The following is a 16,659-nucleotide window of genomic DNA, read 5'->3' on the forward strand; positions in this document are numbered from 1 at the left end:
TTGATGGTGTGATTTTCATTAAGATTCTTTGAATTTTAGGGGGTACTTCCCCCTTTTTCAAAAATCCGGCAACTTTGCTCAGGCTCGTAGCCTTTGATGGGTAGCACTCAACTTAAAGAATCTTTATATATTTGAAATTAGCATAACATACAGATTCTTTTGATATTTCTATTAATATGAAAATTACGTTTTTTAGAGTTTCGGTTACTATTGAGCCAAGTCGCTCCTTACTTACAGTTTGCTACCACGAACTGTTTGAAAAAAGGAAGAAAACAATAAAAGGCACATAAGAGATTGGGAAATTCAAGAACAAAATGGCTACCTCAAAATCAGACGATTTTAGAAAAAAAGGGCGTGGGAGGGAGCCTAATTAACCTTCAATCTTTTCGGTCCCTTAAAAAGGGCACTAGAAATTTTAATTTCTGTTTGAATGAGTGCTCTTCCGATATACTAGGACCATTGGGTCGCTACGATCACCCCTGGGGAAAAAACACAAACAAAACAACAAATAAATACGCATCCGTGATATTTCTTCCGGCAAAAAATTTAGAATTCAACATTTTGCAGATGGGAGCTTGAAACCTTTACAGTAGGGTTCTCTTATACCCTAAATCTGATGGTGTGATTTTCGTTCAGATTCTTCGACTTTTAGGGGATGTTTCCTCGCTTTTCAAAAATCAGGCAAATTTTCTCAGGCTCGTAGCCTTTTATGATTATCACTAAACTTAACGAATCTTATATATTTAAAATCAGCATATTAATTCAATTCTTTTGATATATCTATTGATCAAAATTCCGGTTTTTTTAGGGTTTCGGTTACTATTGAACCGTATCGGTCCTAACTTAAAGTTTGCTACCACAAACTGTTTGAAAAAAGAAAGAAAACAATCAAAGGTATATAGTAAATTGGGAAATTCAAAAACAAAATGGCTACCTCAAAATCACATGAATTAGGAAAAAGAGGGGGCCTAGTTACCCTTCAATCTTTTTGGTCCCTTAAAAAGGGCACTATAACTTTTAATTTCCGTTTGAATGAGCACTCTCTCTATATATTAGGACCACTGGGTCACTACTATCACCCCTGGTAAAAAAATTACAAACAAAAAACAACAACAAATAAATACGCATCCGTGATGTTTCTTCATGCAATAAATTTAAAATTCCACATTTTTGCAGATAGGAGCTTGAAACCTCTACAGTAGGGTTCTCTTATACCCGAAATCTCATGGTGTGATTTTTATTAAGATTCTTTGACTTTTAGGGGGTTTTCCCCCCTTCTCAAAAATCAGGCAAAATTTTGCAGGCTCGTAGGCTATGATGGGTAACACTAAACTTAGTGAATCTTATATATTTAAAATCAGCATAATAAGTCAATTCTTTTGATATATCCATTAGTGTCAAAATTATATTTTTTAGAGTTTCGGTTTGACGGTTACTATTGAGCCGTGTCGCTCCTTACTTACAGTTTGTTATCACGAACTGTTTGAAAAAAGGAAAAAAACAACCTAAGGCATATAGGAAATTGGGGAATTTAAGAACAAAAAAATAATTTGCATAATCAATATATTGAAAAATAAGTTTAGTTATTACGTCTTGATGGATTAGTTTTGCCATATGACCTTAAAAAATCGTGTACACATCGTGTACATTTTGTGTTTCAAGGATTTCCTGGTATTATTTGAAAAACGATAAGAACTTAAATAAAAAAACAAATTATTCAACTGAAAGGAAGGAATGACATTAAAACTTGAAACGAACGGAAATCATCCCGTACATGAAATGGGTTGCCACCTCCTCAACACCTTGCTCTTTACGCTAAACTTTTAGACTTTGTTTGTTTTTGCGCAAGTCAGGACTTCACGGTTGAGCCGAGTCAGGACTATATCTTTGTACCAAATCAGGACTTACCTTGCTTCCCGATTGGTTTAGAATGTATCCCGTGTTTGCATGGAGTCCAGGCATAGGTCTCTCGATTACAGAGTGGATCCACAGCTTAGACTTAGCTGGCTTTTACATTAAGTCTGGACTTAACTTGTTTTTTTACCACGTCTGTAAAATTCCACAACTTGGACTTTCAGCGTTTTGACACCAAATTAGGAATTTGTTCGTTCTTACATTTAACGAAGACTTAGCTCACTTTTGCAGGAGAGACTTTCCATGTTTTTGAACTTATATTGTTAGTCATAACATAGCTACTGCTTCTTTTTAAAATGGGTCAACATATGATTCATTTTAAGAATTAGCCCGTTTTCAAACAGTTCGTGGTAACGAACTGTAAGTAAGGAGCGACCCGGCTCAATGGTAACCGAAACTCTAGAAAACGGTATTTTGATACAAATATATACATCAAAAGAATCAAATTTTAATGCTGATTTCAAATATATAAATTTCATCAAATTGAATCCCACCCATCAAACGTTACGTGCCTGAGTAAATTTGGCTGAGTTTCGAAACAGGGGGGAAAGACACCCTAAAAATTATATAACCTTAATGAAAATCACATTATCATATTTCGCGTATCAGAGAACCCTACTGTAGAGGTTTCAAGCTCCCATCTACAAAAATGTGGAATTTTGCATTTTTTGCCAGAAGAAAGATCACGGGTGCGTGTTTATTTGTTCGTTTGTTTGTTTTTTTTTTTTTGTTTTTTTTCCCAGGGGTGATCGTATCGAACCAGTTGTCCTAGAATATCGTGGAAGGGCTCATTGGAATGGAAATTGAAAGTTCTAGTGCCCTTTTTAAGTGACCAAAAAAAATGGAGGGCAGCTAGGCCCCCTCCCACGCTCATTTTTTTCCCAAAGTCACTTGATCAAAATTTTGAGATAGCCATTTTGTTCAGCATGTTCGAAAATATTATAAGTATTTCTTTTAGGATGACTCAATCCCCCGAACTTCCCGGGGGGAGGGCTGAAAGTTATGAACTTTACCCAATGTTAACATATAGTATTGGTTATTTGGAAGTATACAGGCGTTTTCAGGGGAGATTTTTCCTGGTAGTGGGGGGGAGGGGGGGTCGGTCAGGGGTTATGTGGGAGGATCTTTCCATGAAGGAAGTTTTCATGGGGGAAGGGACATTGCTATGAAGGGGACGCCGGACTTCCCAGCATTATTTAAAAAAAGATCATAAATTTAATATAAAAAAACAAGTATTTCAACTACAACAGCAGCAACATCGAAACTTTAAACGAACAGAAAATATTACATATATAATTGGGTTCACCCCGTAGTCAATGCCTCGCTCTTTAAGCCAAAGATTTTTTAGTACTTTCATAAGAGCTATTTATTCTAATTAACGGCCTTTGTGATTAACCGGTCATTTCTAAAGAATTGGAACAAAATTTGAAGTTTCGCTTAAAGAGCAAGGTATTGACTAGTGGGCGAACCCCCTAATAAATGTATTAAAAATATATAAATATAGAAGTTCGTTACGTAAGATAATTCGTAAGTTTCGTATATTTATTACTAATAAAAACGTTCATAAATAAAATTAAACAAGTTTCGAGAAAGCCATTTAACTAAATAAAAGTAAATTAATATGAAAATTTGGTTTTAATTATTCATGTACAGTGAGCCAATATCAAAACCTACATTTATTCAAAAACGTTCAAAAATTAAATAAATAAAAACAAGTTTTTTAAACTGAAAGTAAGGAGCGACATTAAAACTTAAAACGAACAGAAATTATTCTGTATATGAAAGAGACTGTCCCCTCCTCAACGCCTCGCTCTTTACGCTAAATTTTTACTCTGTCTCACAAATTTATTTTTTTAAAAAATAAAAAAAATTATAGTAAATAGCGAGGCGTTGATGAGGGGACAGTCTCTTTCATATACAGAATAATTTCTGTTAGTTTTAAGTTTTAATGTCGCTCCTTACTTTCAGTTTAAAAAACTTGTTTTTTTTATTTTAGTACAAAGGCATAAATTAGATTGCCTTACATGCCAAGTTAGTTTACTCTCGAAAACGAGGCTCAGTTCGTTTTAGGACTGATATTGAAAATCCTTACATGATTTTGGTTTAAATTGGATGCAACATGCCTACATTTTTTATATAAGGCTACTTGTTGATGGGGAGGAGGATTTTGTGCCCAAATTAGTGCCTCCAGTCATAAAAATTCAAGTTCTTTCCATGATTACAGTTTTAATAAGGCACAACATGCCCACCTTATCTTCTAAATTGAGCTAATGGGCTAATAATAACCTTGCGAAGAAAATATCAATTGTTTAGTTTAGTACCCTTGCTGCTGAGGCTGTAAGGGCTATTTTCCCTTCAATATCCATAAGTTGGATTTATACCCTATTCCTGTAAACATTTAAATATTATCTAAAACCCAATTTCGCTTTACTAACATTTTGAAAAATTTCCGAAATGACATAGAAAAGTAAGAAGTTCTAAAACAGATTCTTGGACGATAGTTTAAAGAGATCTCATCAGCCCCCCCCCCCTCAATGTCAAGATATAGTTACCCACGATAGACTGTAGGAAATACATTTCCGTCATTAAAATTGTATTTACCTTTTGACTGGCTTGTAGTTTTAGCATCCAAATCGTATTCCAAGTAAACTTAGCAAATTAAAGACCTTTTTGCATCAATATTAGCAGTTGTTATACTACAAACTGCATTTGTATTGTCTTAGTTGGTTTACCAACTAGAACTGGGAAAGCTTAGAAATCTGCATCGGTAATTCCACCGAGTCCTAGATTCTATTTGTCATGGGAAATCATAGCACACCACCATGCGGATGATTATAAAACAACGCTATAACCAAGGCTAAAAAATAGGGTGAAGGAATATGAGATATTGACAGGAGCAGGAATAAGGAGTGGCAAACTAAAATTTGGATTCCCCATTCCTACTACGATATTGGACATACAAAGGGGATTGCATGTCAAATTTTTTTTCTACCAGCTTTTCATCTAAAATACTATCTAATCAAAAAGTGATATTTATTTTAAACATTTAAATTGACATGGCACATACGCAGTATTTTGCTTCAAGAAGAGGGCAGGCTTAAAGGAGTGACTAAAATTGGCATATTGTATGAATAAGGAAAATAAGAGCTTGTAGGAAAATCGTGAAATTCTCAAGATTTTTGTTTGGGGAAAGAGGTGTACGTGCCCGAAGGCCTCGATTTCCCTTGTGCAAACCCGTCGCTGACATTTTCATTCGATGAGTAAATAAAGTAGCAATAATTCCACCTTTTTTGCGCTAAACTGTTCGACAATAGATACCATAGGTTTCAGGTCCTTATATGCAAAAACACGATATTCTCGTTATTGCGGTAAATCTGGTCACAAGACAACTGCTTGGGACCAGCGTCAATGTAGTGCGAAGATGGGGGTATTTAGTTCTTGTCCTAGGAATAAGTGACCAAAGTCTTCTGAATGCTATTCTTTACTGGCATCCAACTGGTACCCGTCAAAGGGGAAGACACCGGAACACACATTTGTGCAACTGTCAGGCAGATCTGCATAGACTTGTTACCTAGAACCAACCAGAGTGGGAGGACATCAAATTGATGAAGCAAATTTAGGGATGACAGGAGGCTCTTCCTTGATATCCTGGGTGCCTCTGGCGGCATAGACAGAACTATGGTCTATGGTTGTTGTTTTTTTTCCAGATGTAATCGTATCAAACTACGAGTCGTGGAAATATCGGGAGATGGGTCCTTCGAATAGAAATTTAAAGCCTTAGCCCCCTTTAGAAAAGAGAGTACTGCACAGCAAAGTGTTAGTTTCTTCTACCTTCTGCCACAGAATACCTTTTTTAATAGTTCGACAGTTTTAGGGCCAAAAGTTTATTGAGTGGTATATATGAGATACTACAATCGGTCTATAACTATTAAAAAACCTATTCGTTCATAAGCATATCTCATACAAAATGGAGAGTTACTATAGGGTGTTTACGAAGTAATATTATCGATTATGCAGCAATAGCTGGATATCAACTATTGAGGATAAGGATCAGCGGCTATTTTATGGAAGGAGGAGGGATTCAGTAGATCTTCTCATTGGAGGTGGGAGAGGGGCTGCATGAAGCCAGAAGAGGTGTTTTTTAGGTCAAAATTTTTTTGTCGAGGAACTCCTCAGGTCAAATCGAGGTGGGAGGAAAAAGGTTAACCCCGAGCATCTATTCATCAGCAATTTGGAAAAACGGATATGAGCTAAACGTGCAACATAGGGGGTGAGAGTAGTGGTCCAGATTGGTACAGGCTGCACACACTTATTTGGGCTCTAAAGATTGCCTATATTTGGGTCATAATCAAGCCGGCATTTTATTTTCAAATACCCATCTGAAAATGATTAAGAAAGAAAGTTTTTTTTAAAGAAAGTTGAAATACGTGTTTTGACGATTTAATTCCAAGATATTTTTTTTATTTGGACTAAATGAAATCTGGTCTTATGACAAACACTTGGGTAAAGTAAACTGAAGAACTTATGTTCCCCAATGAATCAATTGCTACAACTTTTTTAGATGGAACTTATGGTCATCCATATCCCAAACACCAAAGGCTCTAATACCTCCCTTTTTTGGACGGAAAATTTTCTGGAACACCAAATTTTTTTGGGCTCAGAATTTATCTGGACTCAGAACTTTTTTGAGTCTTAAATTGTTTGGGACTTCTTTGGGACTACTCTGTGGGTGGTCATTGACACTACCTAGTTTATTATATATTTTTAATCAGTATTTTTGTACAAGAAAGTATGTGTACATGATAAAGTTATCGTTGCGTTGAATGCTGACGTTGAAAGCAAATATTTGAACTATGAGAGAAGTACTAGCGACAACGCTAATGGAAATGTATGCGTTCGTTGTCATAACAGTGAGAGATTAGAGTCCTTTGGACTACCCAAAAACTTTAACTTTTATGATGGTGGATATGCGAGATTAGCATTTCCAGAGAAGCTAGTGCTCATAGATAATGCAAGCCTGAAACTAATAGTTGGTGATGAGGGTCAACTTCTTTCTAAAAGTTCTGGTAACACGCTACCTGTTGATAGATCCTATTGCCATCTTTCTGATGAAATTTTCATTATATTTTCATTATTATTCAAATGAAAGCAAAGGAGAAAGAAAGACAAAGGCCTAATGCTTCACTAATGTCATAATGCAACCCTTGGTTATGTGTCAAAACTGCAAACTATGTAACAACAATGCGGTAATAGACAGAAAGAATCGAAATCTGAATAAAAAGGGCATTAACAGACAATCTAACAACGGAATATAAAGATGAACAGATAAAAAATTACGCGCATGTGAGCATTATTACTACCTATTATCGTATACCAACAGGTATAGTCAATGAACCCAATGATACCAATGATGAAATGTGTTATGTGATTGTAGGTGAAACCACATTAAAACTCGTGTATGATCCCAAAATAGAATAAGTGCCGTGCCAAGAGAAAACATAATGATGTATATTATAGAATGGATTCAAAGCATTCATTTTTGTTTTTATGATGATATTCTACATGTCGTTATTTCAATAAAAATATTTTATGCATCACTTTGTTATGTTTCCATTATTTTAGGGTAAGCTATCAAGTCAAACCTCTAGAAAGTTTATTAAAAAGCCGGAGATGTAAGAAAAGGAATTTTCAGAGAGATAGATACTACTAGCCGGCTCATAGGGGGTATATTATAATATATAGTATAATCTGAGATAGGTAAACAGGGTTTTTATCAAAGTCTGAGAGAGATGAGCTGGATTTTTTTTCAAAAATCTAAAGAGAGAAGCAAATACCCGCTAAGACACACAGGTAAAGATAGAGAGAGAGAAAGAGAGACAGAGAGAGAGAGAAATTGAGAGAGAGAGAGGGAGAGAGAGAAAGAGAGGGATAGAGAGAAAGAGAGAGACAGACAAAACACATACAAACACACATAATCCTACATACAAAGACAGACACGGAGAGAAGCAAACATCCGCTCAGACATATAGGCACAGAGAGATATTGAGAGAAACAAACACACCTACAAAGACACAGAGTCAGACGCACAATGCCAGACACAGGGATGAGCAAATATCTGCTAAGACACACACACACACACACAGAGAGAGAGAGAGAGAGAGAGAGAGAGAGAGAGAGAGAGAGAGAGAGAGAGAGAGAGACAGAGAGAGAGAGAGAGACAAGCAAACAGCCACTCAGACACACGGTCACAGAGAGAGGGACAAAAAACACCCGAAAACACACAGCCAGACATACAAACACACAAAGACAGACACGAGGACAAGCAAACACCAGATCAGACAAACAGGCACAGAGAAAGAGGCAAAACACATACAAACAAACAGAATCACACACAGAAACACACAAAGACAAACACGGGGACAAGCAAACATTCGCTCAGACGAACGGACAGAGAGGGAGAGATAGAGAGAGAGAGAGAGAGAGAGAGAGAGAGAGAGAGAGAGAGAGAGAGAGAGAGAGAGAGAGAGTGAGACAGAGAGAGAGAAACAGAGAGAGAGAGAGAGAGAGACAGAGAGAGAGAGACAGAGAGAGACAGACAGAGAGAGAGAGAGAGAGAGACAGACAGACAGAGAGTAAAGCAAACAGCCGCTCAGACACACGGTCACAGAGAGAGGGACAAAAACACCCGAAAACACACAGTTAGACACAAAAACACACAAAGACAGACACGAGGACAAGCAAACACCCGATCAGACAAACAGGCACAGAGAAAGAAGCAAAACACATACAAACAAACAGAATCACACACAGAAACACACAAAGACAAACACGGGGACAAGCAAACATTCGCTCAGACGAACGGACAGAGAGGGATAGAGAGAGAGAGAGAGAGAGAGAGAGAGAGAGAGAGAGAGAGAGAGAGAGAGGAGCAAACAGCCACTCAGACACATAGGCACAGAGAGAGATTGAGAGAGGCAAACACACCTACAAACACACAGAGTCAGACACACAATGCCAGACGCAGGGATGAGCAAATATCTGCTAAGACACACACACACACATAGAGAGAGAGAGAGAGAGAGAGAGAGAGAGAGAGAGAGAGAGAGAGAGAGAGAGAGAGAGAGAGAGAGAGTAAAGCAAACCGCCACTCAGACACACGGTCACAGAGAGAGGGACAAAAAAGACCCGAATACACACAGTCAGACATACAAACACACAAAGACAGACACGAGGACAAGCAAACACCCGATCTGACAAACAGGCACAGAGAAAGAGGCAAAACACATACAAACAAACAGAATCACACACAGAAACACACAAAGACAAACACGGGGAAAAGCAAACATTCGCTCAGACGAACGGACAGAGAGGGAGAGAGTGAGAGAGAGAGAGAGAGAGAGAGAGAGAGAGAGAGAGAGAGAGAGAGAGGGAGAGAGAGAGAGAGAGAGAGAGGAGACAACAGCCACTCAGACACAAAGGCACAGAGAGAGAGAGAGAAAAGAGAACGCGTACAAACACACAAAGAAAGACAAGAGGACAAGCATACACCCTCTGAGACACACAGGCACAGAGAGAAAGAGAGAGAGACAGAAACACATACAAAGACACAGAGTCAGGCAAACAAACCCACAAAGAAAAATATGGGGACAACATTCGATCAGATACATAGGTACAGTAGAAGAGAGACAAGCACACAGCCGTTCAGATACACATGCAGAGAGAGAGAGAGAGAGAGAGAGAGAGAGAGAGAGAGAGAGAGAGACAAACATACCTACAAACGCAGCGTCACAAACACAAATATAAAAAGACAGGTACAAAAAAAAGCAAACATTCGCTCAGACACGCAGGCACAGGGAGAGAGAGAGAGAGAGAGAGAGAGAGAGAGAGAGAGAGAGAGAGAGAGAGAGAGAGAGAGAGAGAGAGAGAGAGAGAGAGAGAGAGAGAGAGAGAGAGAGAGAGAGAGAGAGAGAGATAGAGAGAGAGAGAGAGAGAGAGAGAGAGAGAGAGAGAGAGAGAGAGAGAGAGAGAGAGAGAGTAGAAAACAAGTAAAAACACAAAAAGACAGACGAGAGGACAAGCCAATGTACCGTCAGCGAAATATGATATATTTAAAATACAAAAAATAAAATCCCTTTTTTCTAAAGATAATTCCGACAGAAATTAAACGTCCCCTAATTGAGTTCAAATACCGTTTCCAAGAGTCTAAATTCTTAATCAGCATAAAGAAAAGCTGCTTTTTAGTTCCAGCCAAAACTCGGCGCTAATCACGGGAGATGGTTTTGAATTTCGCCGAGAAGATTGGTAATAAAAAAACTACTAAATACAATGTTTCGCTGGAACTCTAAGTTATCAGAGAGTGTGAACGTTAGAATCATCAGAAATATTTAAAACAAATTATTGGACGAGGAGTTTGGCCCGCCTCAGGACTTGGGCCAATTGTGAGTCAGCTCTTAGAGCGCAGGACAAAAACTATATTTTATAGTGTGGTAAAAGTGCTTTTAGGAGGATTGGTAAATCAGATTCAAGATTATTAAGTTCAGAATTATTTCGGCGTTCAGGCAATTTGCAACTCAGTCATTATTATTATCTTTACTCCCATTTGTTGACAATTGAAGGGAGCATCGTTGCATACCTAAAATGTAAGTCACAATAAATCTATTGCCTTTCTATTTGTGTTTATTTTATTTTATATGTCTTTATCTAGTCGCATGACGGATAATTAGTTCACATACTTCCAAGGTAGCGCTCCCAGGGATCTGATTTCTACGTACTATAACAGGTAATGGATTTCGAGATAACCAAAGGAAAGGAGGTTACATTTATATAATTACATATTTTATTTTCTCGCTTTCTGCGAGTGGCGCGATCGGTACACCGCTTTTAATCATAGTATTACATATGGCGCTGTCTTTAGTGCTAGAAGTGACCCTATCGGAGAACTTATAAGGTGTAAGTTCACAGCCTTAAATCATAGTATTGAAATTAAATCATACATTTGACGCGGTCAATCTTTATGACCACAATTAGGGTCAGCCTATTTTTTTATCGCTACAAATGGCACGGTCGGAAATTGGAGAAAATCATGCGAACTAATTAGGCTATAAACTTTGTAATTTAAATTTAATTATTGGAGAGATACAGACATATATAAAAAAAAAGAAATTAGGCCTATAACCGCTAAGCTATTACAGGAAAACCCTTTAAAATATCTCATAGGAGATAATAGTCTCCCCCAAAATAGGTTAAGTGAAAAAATAAATTTATTTTGAGTTATTCAAACGCAAAAAAAAATGTCAGAAGAACTAAGCGATTTACTAATGGCGCAAAAGTTGGTCGCGAAAAATATAGAAATAGCAAAGTCTATCCCGCAGTTCAATGGACAATCAGATATCGACGAATTTAATATCCAATTGGCCCAGTTTGTAGAATTAACAAAAACAGAGCTAAAAACGTTAGTCGACATGCTTCTGTTAAGATTAAAAGGTCAGGCCTTAACCTTTCTAAAGCAGATTGAACGTCCTATAGGTGATGACGCCATCTTACCTATAAATACGGTGTACTAATTGTTAACGGCATTTAAAGATAGATTTTTCGAAACCAGTTCCACAAATAAATTAAAACACGGAATGGTATGCTTTGACCATTCACAAAACATAAGAGAATATCTTGATAATATAAGCACTTCAGCATAGGCGAATTACGAAAATGGTTCAGAAGAACTGTTTGGAAAAGTCATACTAAATACCTTTTTGCAAGGGCTATCCCCAAAACTATATAGAATGGTAATATCCAAAAATATTCAGACGTTGGATCTTGCAGTTCAGGAGGAAGATCGATTGATCGAAGTTGATACGATGGTGGCTAATTACAGTAAAGCAAAAATAAATAGCCTAGGCGATTCAAACGCGAGCCTAACCGTCAAGAGCGATCAGGCGTCTCCCAATTTCTTTTCAAGGGATAGCTCCCCAGTGCCACAGAGAAATAAAACGCAAGAACCGTAAAATAAAACTGTAAAACAAATTAGTTATGAAAATAATCCTACAATAATAAGATGCTATATTTGTAATCAACCTGGGCACACTGTGAGGGAGTGCCGTTATGTCCCCAATAACAAACCAAGAATTGCTGTCGGCAGTAGGCAAATTTATGGCAACCATTTGTTCCGAAGAACAAGTTTTAGCGCCGGTAGTGCACTAGGCTATAGCCAGGGAAAATTGCGCCAATCAGTACCTTACAACGCGTACCAAACAAATTTGTACAATCCTCCCCCCAATAGACAAATTAATTACCGATTTGAAAACCCAAATAATCGCCAAAGCCAATATAATGCGAGAATGGTATATAGAAATCACGAAAATTTGCCGACGGGAAATGAAAATTTTGCAAGCCAACGGCATTGGCAGTCAGCGCCAGTAGGCGCCACTGACGCAAGACATCCAAGTTACCGTAATAATACATAGCGAAGGCAGACAGATGTAAATCAGTTAAATATGCCTACGGACTCTCATATGTCTTAATATCTATTGCAGGCACCGACGCATGAAATAAATCCTCAGGGAAACGTTTCAGGCCCCTCAGAAGAATAAATTACTCCCAGAGGGCGCCTAAAATGTCTTATAGGTCCAAACTGATAGTAGTACCGTCTTGTAGTGATAGTATTAACAAGTTACCTATATTTAATGATCTTTGTTTAGCAAACGTTTACTTTATGGCTTTAATTGACAGTGGCTCCACGGTTAATATCATAAGCTCATGCGTATTTAATATGTTGCCTCCGCCTATTAGGCAACAAACAAATTTTGATAATCCCAATTTAACTAGCGTGACAGGGCATAAATTGGATGCAAGGGGATCAATTCGCCTATACGTAAAAAGGGATAATAGATTTTTTCTGACGAATTTTATAATATGCGATAACTCTCCGTATGAAGCCATTATCGGCACAAATTTTTTAAGGTCTAATAGGGTACTATTAGACGTAGCAAACAAAAGGCTTATCTACCCGGCTAAGGTAGGGGAAGGAATTTCTACCTTAAGAAATCGTAACAGAGGTTACGAAGACAACGTAACAATAAATAAAATTTCTGGCGGTATAATGTCACAATCTTTTGAACCTCATGTCTCGTAAGGAGGACATGGCATAACCAAAAATTTGTTCAATTATTTTGAGAGACATCGCAGAGATAAAGTAAATTTAAATAATAAGTGGATTGAATCTGTGAAAATAAAAATGGGAGATATGCGACAGTATAGATCAAACGAAATTAAGAAAATAGCGGAATTATGGAAAATCAGTATAAAACCAAAATTGTCGCCACAAGATACCTCAATGACGCTACATAACTCCAATATGAACCTAAAAGACAATGAAATCAAAGAGATATATTACGGTTTCGTGATGAAGAAAGCACAAGTCCCTCGCAAAGTGATACAAAAAATTCAAATATCACAGATGATAGAACCAGTGAATAGTAAATCTGAAATATGATTTGCGACCCCATCAAATGAAATTCCTGAAAATCTGCTATGCGAAGAACAGATTATATCTTACGACAAAGGAGAAGGTTTTATATGGGTAACTAATAACCACGAAAATGACACAATTACAATAGGAAAGGGGATGGGTTTAGTTCAAATGCAAGTTATCTCGGAGGATGATCTCAATAGATGGGAAATTTCCAAAAGGAAACTTGCTAACGGCATCAAAACCTCAAATAACAGATATCCTTTAACTAAATCGCAATTTTTAAACAAATTTAATATGGATCATATTATGGAAATGGAACTTAAGATAAAATTATGCGAATTATTATGGAATTTTAAAGATGTATTCTCCGCATCCGAAAATGACATCGAACTGATATCATTTTATGAAAATTCAATTTTAACGACTGGGAATCCTGTAGCAAAACAGCCATTCGTGGGCCGTATAAGCACAAAGAATGGTTAAAAAATAAAATTCATGAATTAGAAAAAAAATGAAATTATACGCCCCAGTATAAGTCCGTATAGCGCACCAGTGATCTTGGTACCAAAAAAGAATGGCGACCTTAGACTTGTAGTAGATTATAGAGCCCTTAACAAACAAGTAGTTAGTGATAAATTTCCTCTACCAAGAATAGATGAAATTCTTGACTCAATTTCAAGCAAAAACAAAATTTTTACTTCTTTGTATCTTACCCAAGGCTACCACCAAGTGAAAATAGCCGAAAAGATGTCCATAAAACTGCATTTTCAACAGCTGAATGTGGTTCATATGAATACTTAAGAGTACCTTTTGGACTTAAAACAAGTTCAAGCGTGCTCTGTAGACCCTTATTACATCTATTAAGAGGATTAAAAAATATCAATCATTTTGTTGATGATATCATATGCATGGAAAATGCGAGAAAACGCTGAACAACACTAAGCAACATTAGCTAATTTGTTCGATAAGTTCAGACAGGGCAATTTAAAATGCCGGCCTGAAAAAGTAAATTTACTTCCACCTAAAATTAAATTTTTAGGAGTAGTAGTAACACAAGGAGAGATATCCCCAGACCCAGATAAAATAAAATGTATTGAAAACCTCAAACCCCCTAGAAATATGAAAGAATTAAGAGGAATTTTATGCCTCACTGGTTACTTTAGAAAATTCGTGCGCAATTACGCCCAAATTGCGAAACCCCTCACGGAATTAACTAAAGGGAACTCCCAAAATGTTACCTGGTCCCAGGAAGCTCAAATTTTCCTAGACCGTCTCAAAAAGGCATTCACTTCGGAACCAATATTATCACTGCCTGATTTTGAAAACGAACAATTTGTGGTCACAACCGATGCTAGTTCAAAGGGCATTGGTGCTATTCTTTCGCAAATAATCCCGGCAGAAAACTAATCCTCTAGAGGGAACGCCTAAACAAAAAAAAAATAGAAAAAGTTATATCCTATTCGAGTAGAACCTTATCAAAAGGCGAAAGTAGTTATTCCGCCACAAACTTAGAATTATTATCTATAATCCACCACTTGGACAAATTTAGATACTATTTAATTGGTAGAAAATTTATACTACGATCAGACCATAAAAGCTTGCAGTATCTGCGCACATTTAAAAACCCCACGGGAATTCTAGCTAGATGGATTATGAAAATCCAAGACCTAGATTACGAATTTGAACATTAAAAAGGTAAACAAAATGCAGCTTGTGACTTTTTGAGTAGATGCCCAGAAAATATTCCGTCGGAAACTGAGGAAAATGAAATTAACGCTATCAATGCTAAAAGAAAACATAAATGTGAGAAAAACAAAGATAAAGATACAGTAAAGGAAAATAAGGGTAAATATTGTCCCCTGTCTTTAGAAAATATAAAAAGACAGCAAAGAGAAGGACGAAATATGTGTAGCACTTATTAATTATTTTGTGAATGACGATGCGTTACCAAATAAATTCAAAACTCTTAGAAAAGAAATAGATAATTTTTATTATGATCTTGATGGAGAAATACTATGTAAAATCGTCACTGCTGAGACAAATAGAAACCAAACCTCAATAATATTTGTATTACCACAAAACTTAATAATACCTGCGTTCAAATATTTTCATTCAGATATAGGTGGACACTTAGGAGTAACGAAAACTTTCCATAAATTAAAACAATATTTTTACGTGCCGTCGGCAATAACAAAACTTAAAGAATTTGTAAGTACATGCGAAGTGTTCAACGAAAAACCCCCCAAGCTTATCCTAATCCTCCAATGGGAAGGGTCCCGGTAGCAAGTTAACCCTTTGATATCGTATCATTTGATTTATATGGAACCAGTGGCGGCTTGCCTGTTTCCAACAAAGGCCACACTTGTATTCTTTCAGCTATAGACCATTCTTCCGGATTTACTTTTGCAAAAGCATTAAAAAGTCAAGGCACTTACGCCACAAGTAAGGCGTTAGCGAAATTATATTTAAAAATTGGCATTCCAAATAAGGTTTTAAGTGACAAAGGAAGCAATTTTTTTTAAAAAGTAACAAAAGACTTAATGAGTTTTCTTAACATAGAGAAATCGCTGACATCTCCGTATCACCCACAAGCTAATGGTAAAATAGAAAATAGGCATAAAATATTTTCGAATGTATTAAGCATTTATACAAAAGACAACAGGAACGATTGGGATCAATTCTTACCTTATTTAACTAACGTAAGCAATACTGCTTATTCAGAAAAAACTAAAGACAATCCATTTTATTTACTTTTTGGTTGTGATTTTAGAATCCCGTATGATGAGATTATTGAATCTCGGCAGTATTATAATAACTCGGAGGATTACAAACAAGAATTCATAAATAGGATGAGGAAAACTTATAAAATAGTGAAGCAAGAGTTGGAAAAAGGTAAAATAAACCAAGAGCTGAGAAACCAACCCAAAGTCAAGGGGAGTATAGATTTCAAAATAGGAGACTGCGTCTACCTAAAGAACGAAACAAAGACGGAATGCAAAAACCTTTTCAGCAAGTATTCTGGACCGTACAGAATCGCTAAAAAGTATAATGACGATTACGCTTTTAAAATGGTAAACCCTGATAGCGAAACAACTTACAAGGCACACGTTAGCCAAAAAAAAACAGCTAAATTTCAAGAGAGATGGGTATCACGTTCCTCCTATTCCGATTCGTCAGATGCACAAAATGAGCCCCCTAAATCAAGATTGGCAGAGCTAAAACCCTTTAATTTCAAGCAAGAGTATTTCGACAATAAGAGCGATGAGGAAAACTTTGAA

The 16,659-nt window shown here is 36.8% G+C and overlaps 1 protein-coding gene across 2 annotated transcripts in view; it reads right to left on the reverse strand.

Moving 5' to 3' along the window:
• Nucleotides 1–4,669, reverse strand: part of LOC148941430 (carboxypeptidase D-like) — a 107,526-nt gene extending 102,857 nt beyond the window's left edge. The window contains exon 1 of one of the 2 annotated variants that reach the window (XM_089104424.1): nt 4,516–4,669. In XM_089104424.1, coding sequence (XP_088960550.1) covers nt 4,516–4,542 — 27 coding nt within the window. In that variant the 5' untranslated portion in view covers nt 4,543–4,669. The remainder of the gene's footprint in view (nt 1–4,515) is intronic. The other variant, XM_089104422.1, reaches the window with a different exon arrangement.
• Nucleotides 4,670–16,659: the final 11,990 nt, after the last annotated feature.

The sequence above is a fragment of the Artemia sp. Qi Xiang Cuo genome, chromosome 18, assembly GCF_049724085.1.
Source record: "Artemia sp. Qi Xiang Cuo chromosome 18, ASM4972408v1, whole genome shotgun sequence".
Classification (NCBI taxonomy): Eukaryota; Metazoa; Arthropoda; class Branchiopoda; order Anostraca; family Artemiidae; genus Artemia; species Artemia sp. Qi Xiang Cuo.